At 39.4% G+C, this 21111-nt stretch overlaps 1 protein-coding gene across 1 annotated transcript in view; it reads right to left on the reverse strand.

Annotated features, from left to right (window-relative positions):
- Positions 1-268: 268 nt before the first annotated feature.
- Positions 269-21111, reverse strand: part of LOC126268062 (odorant receptor Or2-like) — a 57541-nt gene continuing 36698 nt past the window's right edge. Inside the window, exons 5-8 of the mRNA XM_049973497.1 lie at positions 18228-18330; positions 8057-8158; positions 4443-4598; positions 269-347 (exon numbers count right to left, since the gene is read on the reverse strand). Coding sequence (XP_049829454.1) covers positions 291-347; positions 4443-4598; positions 8057-8158; positions 18228-18330 — 418 coding nt within the window. The 3' untranslated portion in view covers positions 269-290. The remainder of the gene's footprint in view (positions 348-4442; positions 4599-8056; positions 8159-18227; positions 18331-21111) is intronic.

Below are 21111 nucleotides of genomic sequence, written 5' to 3' on the forward strand. Positions count from 1 at the left end.
TTTCCTGCTACATATTATGGTGGCACTTTAACAACCTAAACTAGAAGAGAGTATGCTGCAAGGACTTCAAAAGATTTTATATGTCATGTTCCCCTCCTCATAACTTAAGTCCTGTATTGTGAGACTCTGATTCATTGTTTATCAGAGTACTGCGAACAGGAAATTGGAAAATGAATTAAATTCATGCACGCAATTGTAGTTTCATAAATGTTCTCATTTACTGATAACTGCTACAATTTTACAACAATTACTTTTACTAATATTGTCCAGTGGCTGTTCTTGTCTGTTGGTCAATCAGAATTCAGTTGATTCAGCAATGCGAAGTATGAATAAGATGCATTTATTAGCTGTAAAAGAAAAATATGGTTCATTAACTTCAGTTTAGAAAAGATACAGTCGGTGTTCAGCATATTGTATATTTAACCTTGAAATGTGTCCTTCACGGATGATAAGGAAACATCTCAAAGAGTAGCATTAGACAAGCTGCTAGAGCTCGGGGAATTAGAAGTAACTGCAGACTTTTGCTTCACATTCTGTCATCTGAATTCACTGACTGGTTAGAAGGTTAGTACATGGAAAATGTCAGAGAACTGTTATTATAACTTTGATATCATTTAAGTAATGGGATCATTCGTACCTCTGTTGTGAAAACTAGAAATATACATATTTTACACATGCTTTTTAGTATTTGTCTTGTAGAACTGATTAGTAACTGCCTGAAGTAAAATTAAAGTTAAATTATATGACTAAACGAAAAGTAATTCGAATTTTATTTCAGTGTCAATAGTTTTCTTCTTTCCCAGTTGATTACTTTCCATTACAATACTATTAGGTTCAAGTCTAAATTTTTCCTTTAACAACATCAAGCTGACATAAAATTTAACTGAAGCTGTTTGGTTTTAATACTAGATTGCGCCGTCGTATTGGAGATGAATTGCTGTTGTATTCCTCTAACCTTTAAACTGACTTATAAACTCAGTTATAAGAGGACCTATATTTCAAGTGACGTACAAGCTACTATGTAAATTGGCTTTTTCGGACATCTAAATTATTTCCATGAGTGAAAGAAGGCAGGAGTCAAAAACGCCAGAAAATAAATTATGGGTTTAGACCCTAAACCTGTAGAAACGTACTCTGGACACTTATTTACTTAACCACTAAGCCACACTTCTTGTTAATATGAAGATCAGTAAAGTATTAAATACAATTAATGATGTCTGTGATAAACAAAGTACCTTAAGGGCAAAATGGGACGACTGATAATGATTAACATTAAGTTTACCAAGGATATGCGAGAAACGGGGTAGGCCATTTGGTGAGCAAGAAATTCTTCTTCTGGGATAGTAAAATGAGACTACAGAACACGTGGTAGATATCAAGAGCTAGTAATTAGTATTAGAATGTATTTTAGTAAATTTTGGTCCTCATGTCAAAGGTATGTCTTCAAAGTTCGATAATATTCTCTCAGAAATGTTAACGTCACAGAATTACATAACAGCTATCTTCCCAACATGGAACAGACAGAAACTCCATATACAAATAACATTAGGAGTGAATGACCCTTAAGGTGTACCAATGCATTCCATAAATAATGGATTTGTTTATTTTCTTGCGAACTGACGTCAATGAATCTATTCCATTTGGAAATTCTAAGAAGATTTCATAGACAGTGTATCACTTATAACCTCGCAGTAACATAAGTACAAGTAACGGTATCTATGATCTAATTCTCTTGGAACTACAATAATCATACTAAAGGGCTGACAATATGAGAATAATATGTAAATATGATAATATTTGAGTTAACCAACAAGGTAAAAATATCTTAAAAATGAATGATTGAAATTGTGCGAATGGCGTGGATGAAGTGAAAGCATAATATTCTTTCGACGACTGCTGAGCAAGGACGCTCAAATTTTGAATAGAAACAAGGGACTTCATGGTGAATTTTCTAAGAGAGCAGAGACATGAACATGGAATACTCGAAATTATTAGAATGTCTAGAATTATTGTGGTATCGCACACACTTTTCGTTCGCTAAGGGTTGTTAATGATTCAATAATGGTCCACAGTATTGTGGAATTAGGCACATATAAAAAAAAGAATACCACTTCTGTATGTAGTGGAGGTCAGTAATTGTTAATGCAATTACTTGCTCACAGAACAGCAGATGATATGTGTGTTGAGCTCAGGAGAAGCTCAAGTATTTCAGGTCGAGTGTATATTGCATTTTGACTACGACAGAATAGTGGCGCTAATTGATGATTGACATACGAATGCAGCAGTAGCACTCTTTGTAGGAGATGCCCAAAGAGCAGTGTGAGACAGATGAAGTGACTGACCAGCTGTCGACTGAGGGTAGCAACGCAGTCACTTGATCAGTATATGCGAGTAACAGCGCACAAGTGGCCGACTTCTACTAGCCAATTACAGTATGATCTCTTGACGGAAACCAGCTTCCTGGATTTCTAGTAGTTATGCTTCATGAGACGTTTACTACTGCAGAATAATCTTCTCGTGCAGATAACAATATGGGTTGTCCAATCCTGTGGTTGAGGGTCGGGTGATCAGAATAATATCTCGTTTGTAGATGAAACCTTAACACCGTTTAGACTCGAAAAGAATCTTCGAAGAAAGGAATATGTGGAAAACACTGAGAAGGGACGGGATGACCCGGAGCTGTTAAGACACCGAGGAATGACCTCCATGGCACTAGAGGGAGCTGTAGAGGGCAAAAACTGTAGAGGAAGACATAGATTGGAATGCATCCAGCGAATAATTGAGGACGTAGCTTGCAAGTGTTACTCTAAGATGAAGACTTTGCACAGGAGAGGGATTCGTGGCGGGCCGCATAAAACCAGTCCGAAGACTGATGACTCAAAAAAAGAAGAAAAAAACAGGGTGAGAGTGGGTGTGATGATAATTGTTCAAGATGTATCTTTTCTCCTCTTTCCATTTGCACGTGTAACCTGTAACAGGAATAAAGGAATGGCTAGTAACACACTCCAGCTATTTCCCATGCAGCTGTGGAGATGTTTATGTGGGTAGCACTAAAAGAACTGTTTCCAAACGTTTGGAAGAGCACAGGGGCAATTGTAGAAGAGGAGAAACGGAACGATCAGCTGTTGCGGAGCATGCTTTCCAGCCAGGTAAGCACCATATTCGTTTCGAGGAGACGCAAGTACTAGCGGCCACAAGCGAATATTACGAAAGGCTCTGCAGGGAGGCATTCGAAATCGCCAAACACCCTAATAGTTTCATTCAAAGGCAGGAGGGTGTGAAATTAAACGGTATATGGATGCCGGTGTTGAAGAAGATGTGTACCACCCGTCCACTATTGGATGACGGCAACGGCGATCTACGGCAGCGGATAGCGGTCAATTACACTGACGTTTTCAAAACACGTGACGTCACGCCACGTCCCGGGAGAGCGCGGACACGGAAATTAGCGGCATTCAGTAGCGAGCCAGTGGGTGTGTTGGACCTTCCATCGAGCTACAGACCCCGTTGAAGATGGCCTCCGCAGACGGGGACGAAACGTTGGGAATAGACACAGAATTCATCAAACGACCACGAGATACCAGCCTGGATAATTATAATGGACATGACATTTGCTGTCGTGAAATTCTACATTGTAGTAGTAGCACAAGGCTATATTCACCACTGTACAGTGAATTGCTAAATAAGTGTGTAGATTTATTATATAACACTGGACAGTGGCAGCTCATTCTGATTAAGTCTACCCAACGTTTACATACGAAAATATTAAGGAAGAACTTGATGTTTTTCAGAAACCACTGGTCTGATAGTCAAATTATTGGAAATGAAGTGAACAGAAACTGCAATATTAGACGGCGGTTGTTTCAATTCATGTTTTACCTGAAGTATCGCAATTTGCCTTTTGGGTCGTCAGAAAACCTACGTTAGTTCTGTTCAACAGTGACACCAGAAAGGTTTACACAACTTGCTCATACTGAACAGTGCCATCGTCTTCTTACAGTAATCTTTCCGTGACAAGGGCAAACTTCGGGCCCACTCTGAGAAGTCAAATTACAGGTAGCGTGATCTGACCATTATGCAACAGTAATTTCCATTTCATAAAGGAATGGCTAGTAGCACAAGGTTATATCCACCACTGTACAGCGAATTGCTAAATAAGTGTGTAGATTTATTATATAACACTGGACAGTACGAAAAGGCCATGATTTGCTCTTCAGAAGATTCATTTTCTTGCCAATGAGCATTTGTGGTTGCCTGAGTACGTACTACAGTGCCACGTGAAAGGTATTCAGTGTACCTTCTGTAGAATTTAGAATTTAACCCCCCCCCCCCAAAAAAAAAAAAATCTTTCTAGCAACCCTGTAAATTGGTACATTACATAGTTTTTAAGTTACGTTCTTCCTCAGTCAGCCTGCGTATGACGGTTATTCTATGTGGCTCACCAGTAGGAATGTCTCCCTGGTGATGGTGTAGAACTTGCTGGCGGTGAGCAGCAGGGGCCGCCCCGTGCGGCTGAGGACGATCCTCAGCTCCCTGAGGAGACGAGGAGACCCCCCAGTCCAGTCGCAGCTGTACACAGACACCTGCAGGCGCTCGCTCTGCGAACGTAGCGGGCAAGATGAAACACTCGTGATATCACCTCAGTTAGTAGGGGGCATCGATTTTCTGCCTTCAACAAAGTTGTACTGTAGAAGAGTTAAGTTTTTACGTAACTATTATTTCAAAGAATTTGGTGACCGCTTGCAAATACGAAGTGTAGTGACAGTAAACTTAAATATTTGTGTAGCTGTTTTTCGTTTTACATTGATCATTTGTATTCAATTTTGTAATCACCGTCAATGATTCAGTGTACCTTTAATAGTATGTATGCCTGTGTTTTGTTATGTTTGCTGTATAATGTGTATGAAACATTAGAGCCTCACATATTTTACTACCATCTGTAAGGCCAAACACTCATTTTCTTATAGTTAAATGACATTAAATGTGTTTAGACTTAAAGCTGTATTGTTAACATTTCTTGTCTTCGGGGTCAGATGTGGTAAAGTGTGCTTTGAGATCAAGCTGATGTGAGCAGCCAAGGTGAAGTCGCTCATATAATCATGTGTAATGTTTAGATTTGGTCTTTTATAAATAAATGATGAAATCTGTCCAGTAAAACCAGTAGCACCTTCAACACCCCTCACTCCCACGCTCCCTTGGCTTTTCATCTCTTTGTTTCTAGTTTAGAAATGAAATAAGTAACGTTTCAATGTAGTACTAATTAGGTTACAGCACAGCAATTATTTCGGTAAGTGGAAACAAATAGTGTGAATTTGAGTAATCTGTTGCGGTTCTACTCAAGTTCAGTTTACTAACCGAGATAGACTGCCTTCGGCATTTCACTCGAAATAAATAATTGTTCCCGCACCCTTCTCGTCATCATCGACCTTCCTGCGTGGCTTACACACCTAAATAATTCCCAATTCGGATCCCTGGGGACTGTTCCGCAAAAACTAATTATCAAAAAAATATCTAATAGATAGGTTAGATAATGTTATTCCACGCCTATATTTTATTCAGAATCATATTCGCGACAGCGTTGTGTATGGAGTGCGAATGAACATTTTCCTAATATTAAGAAAAAGGACTTCATCGATAGTAAAATAATAAATAATTATTGTCAATGACATAATTTAACATTCTGTAAGAAATTATATCTTAGACAATACCCCTGGAAAAAGATAAATAAATCTCAATCTTTTGTTATCTATGATTCTTCTAGAATAACCCTTATTCTTGTTCGAACTGATGTACCGATCGGATGTGATTGACGTCTCGTAACACAGAGGTCTGCAAAAAACTGTGTTATGTTGTTAATCAACATTTGAAAACTGGAGTTTCTGTGTTATTGAAATGAATTATCTTTGTTTGGAGTTTATTTCATCATAATTCTCGTCCTATATAAATGTTAAATTTTTTCTTATCAGCTAGAATGGAGCGCAGCCATTAGCGTTATTGATCTACAGCGCGATTTATTGGTAAATGCTGAATAACAAGCGATTAACATTGAGAAATATTTTCAAATGTAAATGCATATAGTGAAAGTTCAAAAAAGATTTAATATATATGATTTGTTAGTAGTAAAACTGCCTGAAGGAGAATCGGTAAGTGATTGTCTTATGTTAGCCGCCATCTTAGTGAAATGTTGCAGTGGCAGTTTTAAATTGAATTTTTAAACAGACATAAGTGTTGTTGGTCATTATTGCGATAATAATTGTGTATCAGAGGCCCAAAATCAACTCAGAGGTAATACATTCCAGTTAGACTGTGAATAATCTTTAAATATAATGAACTTATATCAATGCAAGCAGCATCTTACGTGGATCTAATTACTATATGCTGATGTATGAATCCCTGTATTTCCTAACAACTTTTATGAAATATTGACAGGAAAAATACATTAGTGTAGTGTGCGTGTAGTATTGTGTAACAAAACTGTTCATTTTGCTTAAAGAGAAGTGTTGCCACCTCGAATAACAGCAGCGTTAAATTCGATAGACGATCTGCAACTAGTAGACTATTGTGCAACAGCACTGAAAATTACTAAAAATCATTACTCTTGTTTAGTTCAGATTACGTATCATACATTTAGTTTGTTTGCTGATTACATATACATTTATTTATATGAATGAACTTAGTGCCATTTACACAGCTTGACAGACAACATTGCTACACGTTATCATGTGGAGATTTCGTTAACAAAACAACGATCATTAGCCGGGAAAAGCAGTCATTAAATAGTACCTCATGTTACATTAATAATAAGTAATTGACTTTGTTGTCTTGCTGAAATTTCCAACACGATACTCGACATACCACAACAAGTTGGAAGAAAAAGGATTTAGTAGGAGTGCAGTGCTTGAAGAACAATACTCTGGCCAGGTGAGTACGCGGTTGTCAATACAAGGTCTGATAGGGGTGAGAAAGAATATATCCAGTAATGAAGACGAAAATATAAATCTGGGTAAACTACTATGAACAGTAAAGTGAACGCTTCATTACAGACAAGAAAAATGCAAATCGACGACCGACTACAGTAGTAGAAGCAAATATGTTTATATATAGGTCCGCAGAGGAAGAGATTCAAAAACTTTATGATGAGATGAAAGAAAGTATTTAGTATGTCAAGTGATGTGAAAATGTAGTGACACTACTGAAAGCAGCGGGAGTATTTTCATTAATTTTTTGCACAATACTTCGTATCATGACGCCACAGTCAGGTGCATGATCGTCGAAGTCGGGCTCCCACCTACTCTATAGGAAGATAGCCGACATACCCATTTCGTTGCGAGTTTACAACCTGAAGTGTTGGCAGCAGTTGTTGCTGCATGTTCATATGTCTATTCTGGGTGAAAATTAATTCATTTCTATGACTTCAATGCTGACATATTTTGAGAAGTAAATAAACGTATGCACTAATACAGCTGATATGTTTTCTTGATTTCATATAGCATGTGTAACATTGTGAATTAATGTAATTCTATGTTTCTGTAACAGCACGTCATTTCTTGAGAACCAATCTTTCATAGTTCAGCTACAGATTCATACTTCACTGGAATACAGCGAAGTCTGGAGGGTTGTATTAGGTTTGTAATGTTGAAACTACTATTTTCATGGAATACCGAAGTAATGTTTCATCCTCTGGATGTTCTACAAGCAACCAAACAAACTGTTACGTTGATTTCATTCTCTGTACAACAGCTTATTTCTGGCTGCGATTTCCTCCAGTCTTTTTGTTACTAATAACTACACATGATAAGCCTGACAGATAATATTCCTGGAAAAGACTAAAATACAGCAACTCAATACATTGATCAGTTTAAGGAAAACTTTAATGTATATAAAAATTTGAAAGCAAATGCCGTTTGTGATTGTAGGCGTTAGCCCAAAAAAGGGTGTTGTAATTAGAAGAGTGTACCCATCGCGAGAGCTGATGTATATTTCAAGTTCTCTGAAGAAATCATAATTAAATAGAAATAAAAAATTTAAAAAAAATCCATTGCGCCATGCCACATACCTCTGCCAGGACCTCGTCACCGCACCAGCAGACCAGGAACATCTGCTCGGCTACCACGAACACATACCAACCGTACTTTAGCAGCAGCCCCGAATTCGACTTCTGCAAAACAATTCTTCGTTATTTTACTCCTTACAGCTACTAGATGTCAGTCAATAGATTCAGTTTATTTATTGTAGATGAAATCGTTATTTATTCGTGGTATTCACGCTCCAGGTACAAACCATTCTAGGTTACACCTCTTTGAGGGCTTGTCTGCAAGGAGTCTTAAGCGAAATTGATCAATATGTAGGGGATAGTGAGGAAAGTTTCCACAGGGCAGTGTAATGCTTGTATCACTGCTAATGAAAAAGGAAATTATAACTCTGGCGCCGACACATGGCCAGCTCCAATCACATATCACCAATGGTGCAACCGTCCACGTCTGACGGACGAATCACTATCAACAATGTCACATGCTCACATTCCTCCAGACACTACGAAAAATTTAATCTGGGACACTGGTGCAGCGGGCAGCTAACGCCACGACTACTCCTTCCCTTGCCTACCAATAACTGACGAATAAAATTACGTCTACGAACTAGATCTCTATGGCCAAGTCGATCGCCACCGCACTGGCAGACTTTAGGGACCTATGTCACCTCTTCTCCCTTTTTTAATATAATGTAAATCTTTTCTCTATTAGCAACAAAAATAAAAGTTCTACAGCAGAAATGTCCCTGACCCATTTAATTGCTAAAATAATGGTTGCGCCTGTAAAAGGCCACCTTTAACCGCTATACTGTTCTTCATAACAAAGTATCTTCTTTCCTCGTATAACAAAATCAAAGCTTTTTTTGTAAGAGGGATAATATTAAAAACGAAGAATCAGTTAATAATTGCGTCTCCATAAAAAATAGGGAATCTAGTTGCGAGCAAAACTCATTCTTAGCAACCTACTGTCTTGTTGGTAACAGATTTTTTTTGAGCTCTTGATTTCTTCTGGAGCCCTAAATCTTCTTTGAGGCTAAAAGTTTTATTGTGATATGAACATTTTCTTCAAAGCATTCTACTAGGAAGTTATTCCCTTATTCTGCTGTTGAACCTGTGTGCTGGTAATTACGCAATTTCTTTCTGTCCTTGTCTCCGAAATGTCGTTTCAGCATTGTAAGGGTACTGTGATCGATACTTACCAGCGAGCTAGCTATCAGGAGACACTAGCAGGTGAACTTTGGCTATCAGAATCTTTGCTGTTCCAGGGGACAGGGCTTTGTCGTTTGCTCCGAAAATGCTAGTCTGTAGCAAGCGCGCAGGAGTGAAGAAGCCGGCGGATGTGAATCGGTGAAATTAAAGTGGAAAGAATTTAGTAATAGACTTATTACCAGATTTGTAAAGAGGTAACGTCAACGGACAGTAGGCTTCAAAAGTGAATGTATTTGAATTTGCAAATCGCATCGACATGAATGAATGGGACCTAGCTAAGCGTGCTCTGTTGTTGAAAGTTCGATAAACAAAGTAGATGGACGTAATCTTTTACTGCAAAAGCTTTTACAGTCATTCATAATTAACAATGTGTGGCCCGTAGTTACAGACATGTCACAGATAGGTAGCCTTTTTTTCGGATTCTGTTGTAAACCACTCCCTTGTAGGTATTATAGCCAAACCTTAGGATCACGTTAACTTCATTTAAATTGCTAAGAGAGACCTTACATGCGGTGTACCGTGCTGCGACAGAATCTTTGTGTTCGACAATCACGGAAAAGAAATGTATCGGATACTCGCAGGAAAGTAGAAGGATTACAGAAGTACAAGATATCGGATTCGTGACACACCACTGATGACAGTGTAGCGAGCTATGTTCTCAAGCAGAAAAATATTTAACTGTCGCAAAAGGTGTAAGGACATGGTAGGACATATTGCTGCTGCACGAATTGTCAAGTAGAAGTTGAAGCTTATTTTTCACGAGCGTTTTAAATAAACTAATGATACGTAGGAAAATGAAAATTAGTGCAAGAAGGCTACAGTAGTAAAAGTCATGGAAGGACAGGCCGATAGTAGTAGCTAACAGGATTTAGAGTTGTACAAGCTGGAAGCAGAAATCAAAAAGACAGATGCAGATTTAGGAAATTTCAGCAACAAGTGCAACAGACTCTTATTTAATATTATGGTTATCCATTACGAATATTTTAGAACCGGGACTGTATATTGAATGTAAATGTGTTATACAGAACTGCAACCAACCACTTTCTTTGAATAATTGTATTTTATTCCATGAACCGGTTTTAGAACCTTTTCAGGCTCACCTTCAGATGGTTTCAGGAAGTTCCATCATTATTGCTTGCACGATGCTGGGTGCTGGCTCTATGACAAAAAGATGGAACACACTGTAATATATCGCCATGACTATAGCTGATCTGTCGATATTGATGTAAATTTAGTTTTTTACTTACTGCGACAGTATAGGAGGCTTTTTTCAATTAGTGTCCACCTGTCTACCTCCATTTTGCTGTCCAGTTGTTATATCACTACATACACCTCCACTCAGACTATATTAATTTACATTCTGACAGCGAGACTTTTTCAGCATCCAGCATGCGCTTTACAATTGTTGCTTGTAAAACAGATATTGACAGAAAGATGTGGCATAGGCCTACTTTGCACAGAGATGTAATTTTTTGTTCTTTACCTGTATTAAACTCGATATTAGAGCAAATATTTTAATCAGACTGGCGATGACATGAAAGGACCAAATAAAATAAATAAATCAATTGCTACAAGAACAAACTCCAGGTAATCTCATATCTTATTCCTTTTTGTATATTACGTATATTAAAGGCAGCTTATAGCAGTTTTATTTTACTTTTTCTAATCATGATTGGCATTAACATTAATACCCAGGAATTAATGATACAGAGTTATTGTATCTGCAGTGAGGTGCAGCTGTCTGTATGATTAGGACCTTTATATTTAAATTAATTACAAATCTTCAGATGAACTGTTGACTTATTTCTGTTGTTGTGTTAACATGATCTAGGGTATTGGCAAGAGTAGGATCTGTTTATTTTAGATAAAATTATGAGTATAAAATTATAGTGATTGTAATGGACTAAAGCTGTTTGTATGGCTGTACAGTTTATGTTTAAAAAACCATGAACAAAAGTTCTTTAACTGTTGACTTTTTTTTATTCTTACGTTAAAGTGATCTGGAATATTGGTAAAGGCAGCTTCTGTTTGTTCCAGCTAGAAATAACATGTATAAAGGTACTGATTTACGTTAGCAGTAGAGGGCTTTTCACATTTAGCAATATAGGACAGGTTATATTCTGTGGTAGAATATTACGCTGACACCAGTGTAGTTAGGATGTAAGGAGAGGGAGGAGGAAGCTCGTTGGGGGGGGGGGGGGGGGGGGGGGGGGAATGGGGCTCCGGTGAGGGGTTACTTGTTTTTATTTAGTAGATCTTCAAAGTTCTGAAGGAAAAATTTGTCTCTCAGTTCAATTTGTCATTGAGTAGGTAGTCAGGTGCTGTACGTGTGTAGATAATATTTTGATTTCTTCAAGAAGGTCAAGTATTTTGCCTTTTTTGGCAAAATGGAGTATTTGGAGATTCTGTTCTATGTTGTTTTTAGAATGACTGTGTTGGGAAAGATGTGAGACAAAGCTGGACTTGTTCAGGTTGTTAAGACGGAGTGCATCCATGTGTTCTTTAACTCTTGTTGTGAAGCTTCTACCAGTTTGTCCAGTGTAGAAGTTTCGATATGAGTTGCAATGAGCATGTACACACCTGAATTTTGATATGTTGTGTAGTGGTTTTGGTGCTGTGTATGATTTAATTTTGTATTTTGTTGTTGGTGAAGAAACTTATTTTTATGTTGTATGTCTTGAAAACGTTGGCGATTTGGTGCCTTTGGTGCCTTCCGCTAGGAGAGGCAGGCTTGTAAATGCGGTCTTTTTGTTTGTGGGTGGTTGTTCAGCAGTTGGTTGATTTAATTTTGCTGTGTGTTGGTTTATCTATTATTACATGGTTGTAGCCATTGCTGGAGGCACTGGATTTAATAATTTCTGTTTCGTTTTGTCTTTCACTTGTGCCCATTGGGATTTTAAGCATGCGATTAACCATTGTTCTGAAGAATGCTTTTTTATGTTGGTCTGGATGGCAAGAGGATTTGTGTATGGTAACATTGGTGGTTCTTGGCTTCCTGAAAAGTTGAAATTTATGCTTCTGAATTTTATTTGAGATCATTGGATCAAGATAGTTAATGCCTTTTGGTGTTTCATGTTCTACTGTGAATTAAATTATAACAACTGGACACCAAAATGGGGGCAGACAGATGAACACTAACTGAAAAAAGCTGCCTATACTGACGCAGTAATTAAAAAAAACTAAATTTACATACATATCGACAGATGAGCTATAGTCACGGTGATACATTAAAGTTTGTTCCATCGTTTTGTCATAAAGCCAGCACCCAGCACTATGCAAGCAATAATGATGTAACTTCCTGAAACCATCTGAAGATGAACCTGAAAAGGTTCGAAAACCGGTGCGTCCAATAAAACATAATTATTTAAAAAAAGTGACTGGTTGCAGTTCTGTATAACTTATTTACATTTAGTCTCTTAATAGACGAGATAGGAGAAAGGCAGTACCAACCCAATTTTTTGGCCATTTCAATCATGCTTAGAAAATGAAGGAAATGAGATAAGGTGGGAACCCACACGAACAAGTACAGTTGAGCAAGGGAGATTAGAAATACAGACGCTTTTAGCAATAGTAATGGGAAAGATGGAGGGAAACTCTAAGCACGCAATGGCTGGAAGACATTAAGCTTGAAGTATATGAAGGAAGAGATAAAGGAAAATATAACTGAGATACAGAAAAAGATGGACAAAAACGCAGATGAAATGGTCGGAGAAAAAGCAGAGGAAAATGTAGTTGAAATGAAAGACGTTCAAGCACAAGGTAGAGAAAAAATGCGTCCGAAACGAGACAAGTAAAGACACAGCAAGCAGAATTCATCACCAAATGGAATGAACGAATCAGAAATACGAAGAAGTGCAGAAATGAGTCGCGAACGCGAATTAAGTATTATGTGAATAGAGTCAGCTGTGACTAGTTGCGTCGAAGTTATAACCAGCTCAAAGCAGACTTAGTCTCTACACGAAACGAGGCAACGAGCAGAAAGAGTAACGATAGTTAGCGAGAGCAGTGAGACTGAGACCGCCAAGATCAAGATGGAGTTAACAGCAAGAGTGATTACGATTACTGACACCATATCATTAAGAAGAATAACTCAGGTATCTTGCGTAAAAACAGAATTCTACGGAAAGGCCATGCAATATAAACACAGTGGTGAAGAATGTAGTACTAAATGGTTTAGAGAAAGTGCAAGCCTTAGGGATTACAACAGTTCCTGAGCAGGAGGAAGACTGCACCCAGTGGTTCTCTTATGCAGGCTGCAAAGGCGAGAAACAGACCGACAGCGGAAAGAAAAAGAATCAACATGAATGAGTGTGATGTAGCAAGGTGTGTTCTACTGTTGAACGTTAAATAAATTAAATAGATGGACATTGTCTGTTATTGAAGAAACCCTTATCAACGTTTATGATTAATATTGCATGGCCCATAGTTTCAGACACGTCACGGAAATGGTCTAAGAGTTTATTTTTTATTTCAGTTGTGGTCTGTTGTAAGCCATCTTCTTTAAAAGTCCGATACCAAAAAGTTTATAGAAACATGGTAATTTTAATTAGAATTGCTGAGGGAAAGCTTACAACATCCAACGTTGTATAAGACACTAATGTAGAAACTCTTGCAGGATTCGGTTGCAAATCTCCACAGCTCAGCATGATAAGTGTTTGGATAACTCATTCCTACCACTGTGTCTTTTGTTAGGAAAAACATTCCAGTAAAAATGCAGGATGTTTCGTGTTTCCAGTTGCTTGAGGCATAGGCCATCATTTTCTAACCCTTTCCCAAATTAATACAGATTCATGGCAAAGGAAAACATGCGCAATAACACAAATTGCAAAACACTACAAAGTGGGTTAGGAATCAGGTGGGGAGGATTATGGTCCTCGGAAGTGTCTGTGTAATTGCCTCGCACCAGACAACTCTGACATTCATGGACAGGGCCGAACATTACATATTTTAGAAATTTAAACCAGTTTATTCGTTGAAATTTGATAGGGGTAGGGTGTCGTAGCGAGTTCCAATTTGGGATATGTGCCGTTGTTAGTGTTGAAACTGTAATGTAACGTGAAAATAACTATATTGCAGACAGTAGGCTGGACGCTGTCCCGCACGGATTGACGACATCTGTTTGCCCTCTAGTACCTGGTGCTGTTGAAGGTGGAAAATCTTCATGACTGTATAAACAACTTGCGCCAAGGATCATGATCTTGCAGATCTAGGTCACCCACACAACGCAAGATGATTGTCTTGTTTAAGAGCATCTTGAAGAAGTATGCTACAGTTTCCAGTGTCTGTTCCGCGATGTTTCTGGGTAGGAACGTATCTTTCATTTGGGCAGAATGTCGGTTTTGGTATAGTACACCTCCTAAATTTCGGAGATGCTGCATCTTAAGATGCCTTTGATTAGGCAAGCATCTGGGCGCTAATTGTGGGATACTGTAGTGCTAACCAAAACTGACTTATCATTTGGTCCACTGTTCGCCAGGTAATTTGTTTTCGAAATGTGACGATTTGCACTAGACCTGTATTTCTGTTACAACCATTTTCTGTCAGGAAACTGACCACCTTCACGCGCCTAAACCGAATAGAAAAGATCGTAATTAGACACAGTGATCACATACAAAAGCAATCACCAAATATCTATAAAACATTCGTCACATAATCCGTGCATGGATAACGACAATTGTCAGATCATGACATTTTGTGTCCGCCCCCGGTAGCTGAGTGGTCAGGGCGACAGGTTGTCTATCCTAAGAGCCCGGGTTCCATTCCCGACTGAGTCCGAGATTTTCTCCGCTCAGAGACTGGGTGTTGTATTGTCCCAATCATCATCATCATTTCATCCCCATCGACGCGCAGGTCGCCGAAGTGGCGTCAACTCGAAAGACCTGCACCCGGCGAACTGTCTACCCCACGGGAGGCCTTAGCCAGACGACGTTTTTTATGACATTTTGTATCTGTTCCAAAGCTAAAAGCAACTACATAACAATCATAGACTGAAGGAAACCATGCGACTCACACTTACGGTACTAAGTTAATCGAGGTAAGCACAGGGTCAGACTGAAGTGAAATATGTGCTTCTGACACAAAAACGACTTCAAAAATTGTAGAAATCATTCCGAAGATGTTCTCTATGGATAAACGATTTGTAACAAAAAGTGTATCTCTGGGTCCAACGAAAGATTCAGATTAATAATTTCCCATGATAAGGCTGAATTATTGCTTGCTTGCATTTTAATGAATATAATAAATTATAAGAAAATTTGCGTGTGCATAACACATATAAATTTTTATTTGCATAATTTTTTTAATAATATCTTCTCCTTTCAAGGACTTCAGCAGGATGTACATGCATTAACAGAATGTCATATTGGCTGAACAGTCACAGCTGAAGTCAAGTGTCCCTCTGGATTAATTTTCCAGTTCCCTCCCTTTGCTTTTCACAGTTCTTTATTTGTCATAACTTCATTTTATTTTATTATAATGAAATAAGAGTAATCCTGTTCAAAAAATGTAGCTTGTAAATCAAATGTTTGAAATTGGAATGTATATGGGTATTCTACATCTACATCCATACTCCTCAAGCCACCTTGTATGTGGCAGAGGGTACCTTGAGTACCTCTATCGGTTCTCCCTTCTGTTCCAGTCTCGTATTGTTCGTGGAAAGAAGGATTGTCGGTATGCCTCTGTGTGGCCTCTAATCTCAACAGGAATATAAATTTTTGTTCTCAATTCCGACACAACAAACAATGAAAATTCATATACCCTGAATGATGATAAATGTGATTAAGATCGTATTATATATATTTTAGATTAGATTAGATTAGATTAGATTAATACTTGTTCCATAGATCATGAATACGACACTTCGTAATGATGTGGAACGTGTCAGGTTAATAAAAGATGTCTGTACAAGAAATTACATTACACAAAATATTGCATGACACTAATGATTAAGTTTTTTTCTTAGTAACTTACATCTGTATAGTATGCTTTTGTTGTTAAAATGTGGTATAAGTACATGTGCACTTATCTTACAGCGAAAGAGAAATGGCAGAAAACATAGTATCTGATTTTTATATGCATAAAGCTAACGTCCTTTTAGAAGGATGCGCATGAGCAGACAGTCACTGACTTTACATCGGGAATACTAATATCCCTTTGCCCTTGACTATTTTAATATAAGAATATGCGAAAATTTACTTCTCTAATGAATAGGTGCAGAGAGAAGTTATACTTACCCACAGCTAGATCAGGCATATAATCCATTTTTAGCAAACCAAGTTTTCTCATGCAAACAGACTAACACTGACTCAGCAGTGAAAGCTAAATGTTGTTTTATACAATGATATGAGTCAGTTGGATGAAGAACTTAGTAATGCCATCTGCTGGAAGGTAGAATAAAGAATTTTTAAGCTCCTCATCAAATATCCTTCCTGACGGACGACAGTCGTATCTGGATTTACACTACATAACATATTGTAACCACCCTATCATCGTACTAGCTAAAAATTAATGTATCTAAACCTATTACAAATAGGAACACATTGCAACATAGGTAGGGAAACTGACTATACAGTCTTGTCAGAAATCTAAAACATTTCTTATGACTGTATCAAACCATTATATCTTGTAAAATACTATTGTAACATACGTGTTGTTTAATGCAGGAAGAACTAATGCAAAATTATTTATTTATATCCATCCTACCAGCATGCAATAGAAATGAATAGATAAACTTGTCTGAAGGGATACAAATCACAAAAAAACCATTATAGCGCCTCGTTAATTTTTTTTAATTCTGTGGGCTATACAATCTTCCTGAAGTACATCTGTTTATATCTTCTTGTTTCATTATACATGACATTTGAAACAAACAATTGTTTCTACAAAAAACTGAAAGTAAGATATGAATGATAAAGCCAGAAGCTGTTATAAATGTAGGATGAAAAGACTCATTCTATCGTTCCGCCAGCTAAAGGATTACTGCATCAAAACCGAGGCTCCTGATATATGATTCCCACTTTCATCGTAAATGTTACCTGTCACAACCTATTCCAAACATCTTTTAAACACGTGCACACCGTTCCACACACAGGAAGACTACATATACGATTTTATCTACCTGTGATTTCTGACTCAATAGACTATCTTAAGAGTGCATGCTACACAACTTATTCGAGATTATTGAATAAACAAAAACGAATGCAACATTGAAGTTGCAGTATACCATATTAGATGTTGCAAAGAAAATTTGACCATTATCAATGAATAAACGGACGAAGAGAATTAAAGTATAGTAAGTAATGTCTCTTCGGGACATAACACACATGCTGCTGAGTGTCCCACCGCTGCCACATGTAACTGGCTATAACCAGAGAATGAATGGAGCTATATTTAAAATAACTACGGCATTGTTTTTCTGGTGAAATTCTCTATCTGTTTGATATGTCACATGGCCACATTCCCATCTGAAATTTTGGAGTTGCATCCAAGATGGTGGCTTTCAAGATAGCCGCCCTGTTGGTGGCATACCCTATAAAGTTTCCCCTTCCCGTTCCTCGTGTGTAGGGACTCTGGTTCCTTGTTTGCTACTCCATATGAATTTTATCAGGGTGGTTCCGGACTTTTGGACCACACTGTCTAATAAGTCTGATTACTCAAAATTTAAATAATCGGCCTTTATAACAATTTAACTGTTAATGGGCATAATTGTGGCTTCCACATTTTTTAACGACTTTGGACTGGTTTTCGTTCCTTTAAGACTTCGTGATAATCACAAATACAAAAATCTTACCAAATTACGTATATGTCGCGATTCAATTCGACATTACGACTTTTAGACTTTCTTCCATTTCCTGGTGTATCTGTGTAGTCTACCTTGGCCGAGGTTCGCGTACAGTGCGACAATTCCAACATGGCAAGCGCTTCTACTCTCTGTGCTGTGCTCGTCGTATCTCCTACTGTTAAGTGACAGTAGTTGGTAGATGGTACTCACCAGGGCTGTGGTGATGAAGGCGCTGGCGCTGACGGTGATCATGTCAGCGAGTAACTCTCCCAGTAGTATGGGACCCACCAGCTTACTCAGCTGCTGAACCATCCTGAAACCAGGTAACTCTGTGCTGGTGAGGAGGCAAACAATGACAAGTGCAAATTATGTACATATGGTCTCAAGCTAACGAACATTTCGTATCAACCGATGATACTACTATTCTCAGTGCAAGTGAAAAAGAATTACAGGATCTGCTGAATGGAATGAGCAGTCTAATGAGTACAAAATATACACTCCTGGAAATTGAAATAAGAACACCGTGAATTCATTGTCCCAGAAAGGGGAAACTTTATTGACACATTCCTGGAGTCAGATACATCACATGATCACATGGAACAGAACCACACGCACATAGACACAGGCAACAGAGCATTCACAATGCCGGCACTAGTACAGTGTATATCCACCTTTCGCAGCAATGCAGGCTGCTATTCTCCCATCGAGACGATCGTAGAGATGCTGGATGTAGTCCTGTGGAACGGCTTGCCATGCAATTTCCACCTGGCGCCTCAGTTGGACCGGCGTTCGTGCTGGACGTGCAGACCGCGTGAGACGACGCTTCATCCAGTCCCAAACATGCTCAATGGGGGACAGATCCGGAGATCTTGCTGGCCAGGGTAGTTGACTTACACCTTCTAGAGCACGTTGGGTGGCACGGGATACATGCGGACGTGCATTGTCCTGTTGGAACAGCAAGTTCCCTTGCCGGTCTAGGAATGGTAGAACGATGGGTTCGATGACGGTTTTGGATGTACCGTGCACTATTCAGTGTCCCCTCGACGATCACCAGAAGTGTACGGCCAGTGTAGGAGATCGCTCCCCACACCATGATGCCGGCCGGGTGTTGGCCCTGTGTGCCTCGGTCGTATGCAGTCCTGATTGTGGCGCTCACCTGCACGGCGCCAAACACGCATATGACCATCATTGGCACCAAGGCAGAAGCGACTCTCATCGCGGAAGACGACACGTCTCCATTCGTCCCTCCATCCACGCCTGTCGCGACACCACTGGAGGCGGGCTGTACGATGTTGGGGCGTGAGCGGAAGACGGCCTAACGGTGTGCGGGACCGTAGCCCAGCTTCATGGAGACGGTTGCGAATGGTCCTCGCCGATACCCCAGGAGTAACAGTGTCCCTAATTTGCTGGCAAGTGGCGGTGCGGTCCCCTACGGCACTGCGTAGGATCCTACGGTCTTGGCGTGCATCTGTGCGTCGCTGCGGTCCGGTCCCAGGTCGACGGGCACGTGTACCTTCCGCCGACCACTGGCGACAACATCGATGTACTGTGGAGACCTCACGCCCCACGTGTTGAGCAATTCGGCGGTACGTCCACCCGGCCTCCCGCATGCCCACTATACGCCCTCGCTCAAAGTGCGTCAACTGCACATACGGTTCACGTCCACGCTGTCGCGGTATGCTACCAGTGTTAAAGACTGCGATGGAGCTCTGTATGCCACGGCAAACTGGCTGACACTAACGGCGGCGGTGCACAAATGCTGCGCAGCTAGCGCCATTCGACGACCCCCACCGCGGTTCCTGGTGTGTCCGCTGTGCCGTGCGTGTGATCATTGCTTGTGCAGCCCTCTCGCAGTGTCCGGAGCAAGTATGGTGGGTCTTACACACCGGTGTCAATGTGTTCTTTTTTCCATTTCCAGGAGTGTAGATTAATACCAAATAGAAGAAAGACGAAAGTAATGAGAAGTAGCATAAATGAGAACAGTGAGAAACTTAACATCAGGATTAATGGTCACGAAGTAGGTGAAGTTAAATTGCAAGTCATTTATCGCCATAGATAGAGCCTTACGATACGTCGTAGTCCTGGCCAAAGTTCTAGAGCAAAAATTCTTTGAGTTTGTGCAATTTTAAGATATGATGTTGAATTGTATTAGAAAATTGTCATAAATAAGAACGCTTCAGTTTGCCGTAAATTACAGATTCAAAAGAACTGCTTTGTCACCTGAATGTTTTAATACTCCAGTAGCAGACACACCCTGCTACAACCAATATAGCTCAAGACGATGTCAATTGCTTTTCAACATAAATTTCAGTTTAGTCTATGGTTTATTCGGTACACTACTGTTGTATCGAACTTCTTGTAGTTTGTATGGTTCACGGCACAGGCCATGTCCAACTGCGTTGGTGTTTTTAATACACATTAGCCATGTCTTGAGTGATGGAAATCTATAGACCACACTCGTACCAAATCACAAGCGTTGGTCTTCTATGAACTTGTGAACCGGAACTCTACAACATTAACTAACGCGAACTTCTTTGCTGTCATCCAATTTTAAGGTTCAAATGGCTCTACGCACGATGGGACATAACATCTGAGGTCATCAGTCCCCTAGACTTAGAACTTCTTAAACATAACTAACATAAGGGGTGAAGCGCCTAGAACCGCTCGTTCACAGCGGCCGGCCATCCCATTTTAATGCAGTACATCTATATTCCACAAGCCACCGTAAGTCTTGTGCCAGAGAGTACTTCTGGTACCACTAATCATGCTCCTGTCCTTTCCCTCTTATATTTGCGAATGGTGCGTGGGAAGAACGATGGACAATAAACCCCCGCATGACATCGATTTCTGTGATCTCATCGTAGTCGTTTTGCTACACCTATGTGGGAAGAAACAGTATGCAGCTCGATTCTTCTTGGGACGTATGCTTCCGGAATTTCAACAATAAACCTGCTTTGTAGAACCTGCTACAGTAATTTATTAAGCATCTCCGTAGCGCTCTCGCACGTACCAAACGTGTCACTCTTCCTGAGATTTTCTTTGTCTCTTCTATTACTCCAACAAGTTAAGGATCCAGGATGAATAGTGTTATTCC

This window comes from Schistocerca gregaria, chromosome 4 (genome assembly GCF_023897955.1).
Source record: "Schistocerca gregaria isolate iqSchGreg1 chromosome 4, iqSchGreg1.2, whole genome shotgun sequence".
Taxonomy (NCBI): domain Eukaryota; kingdom Metazoa; phylum Arthropoda; class Insecta; order Orthoptera; family Acrididae; genus Schistocerca; species Schistocerca gregaria.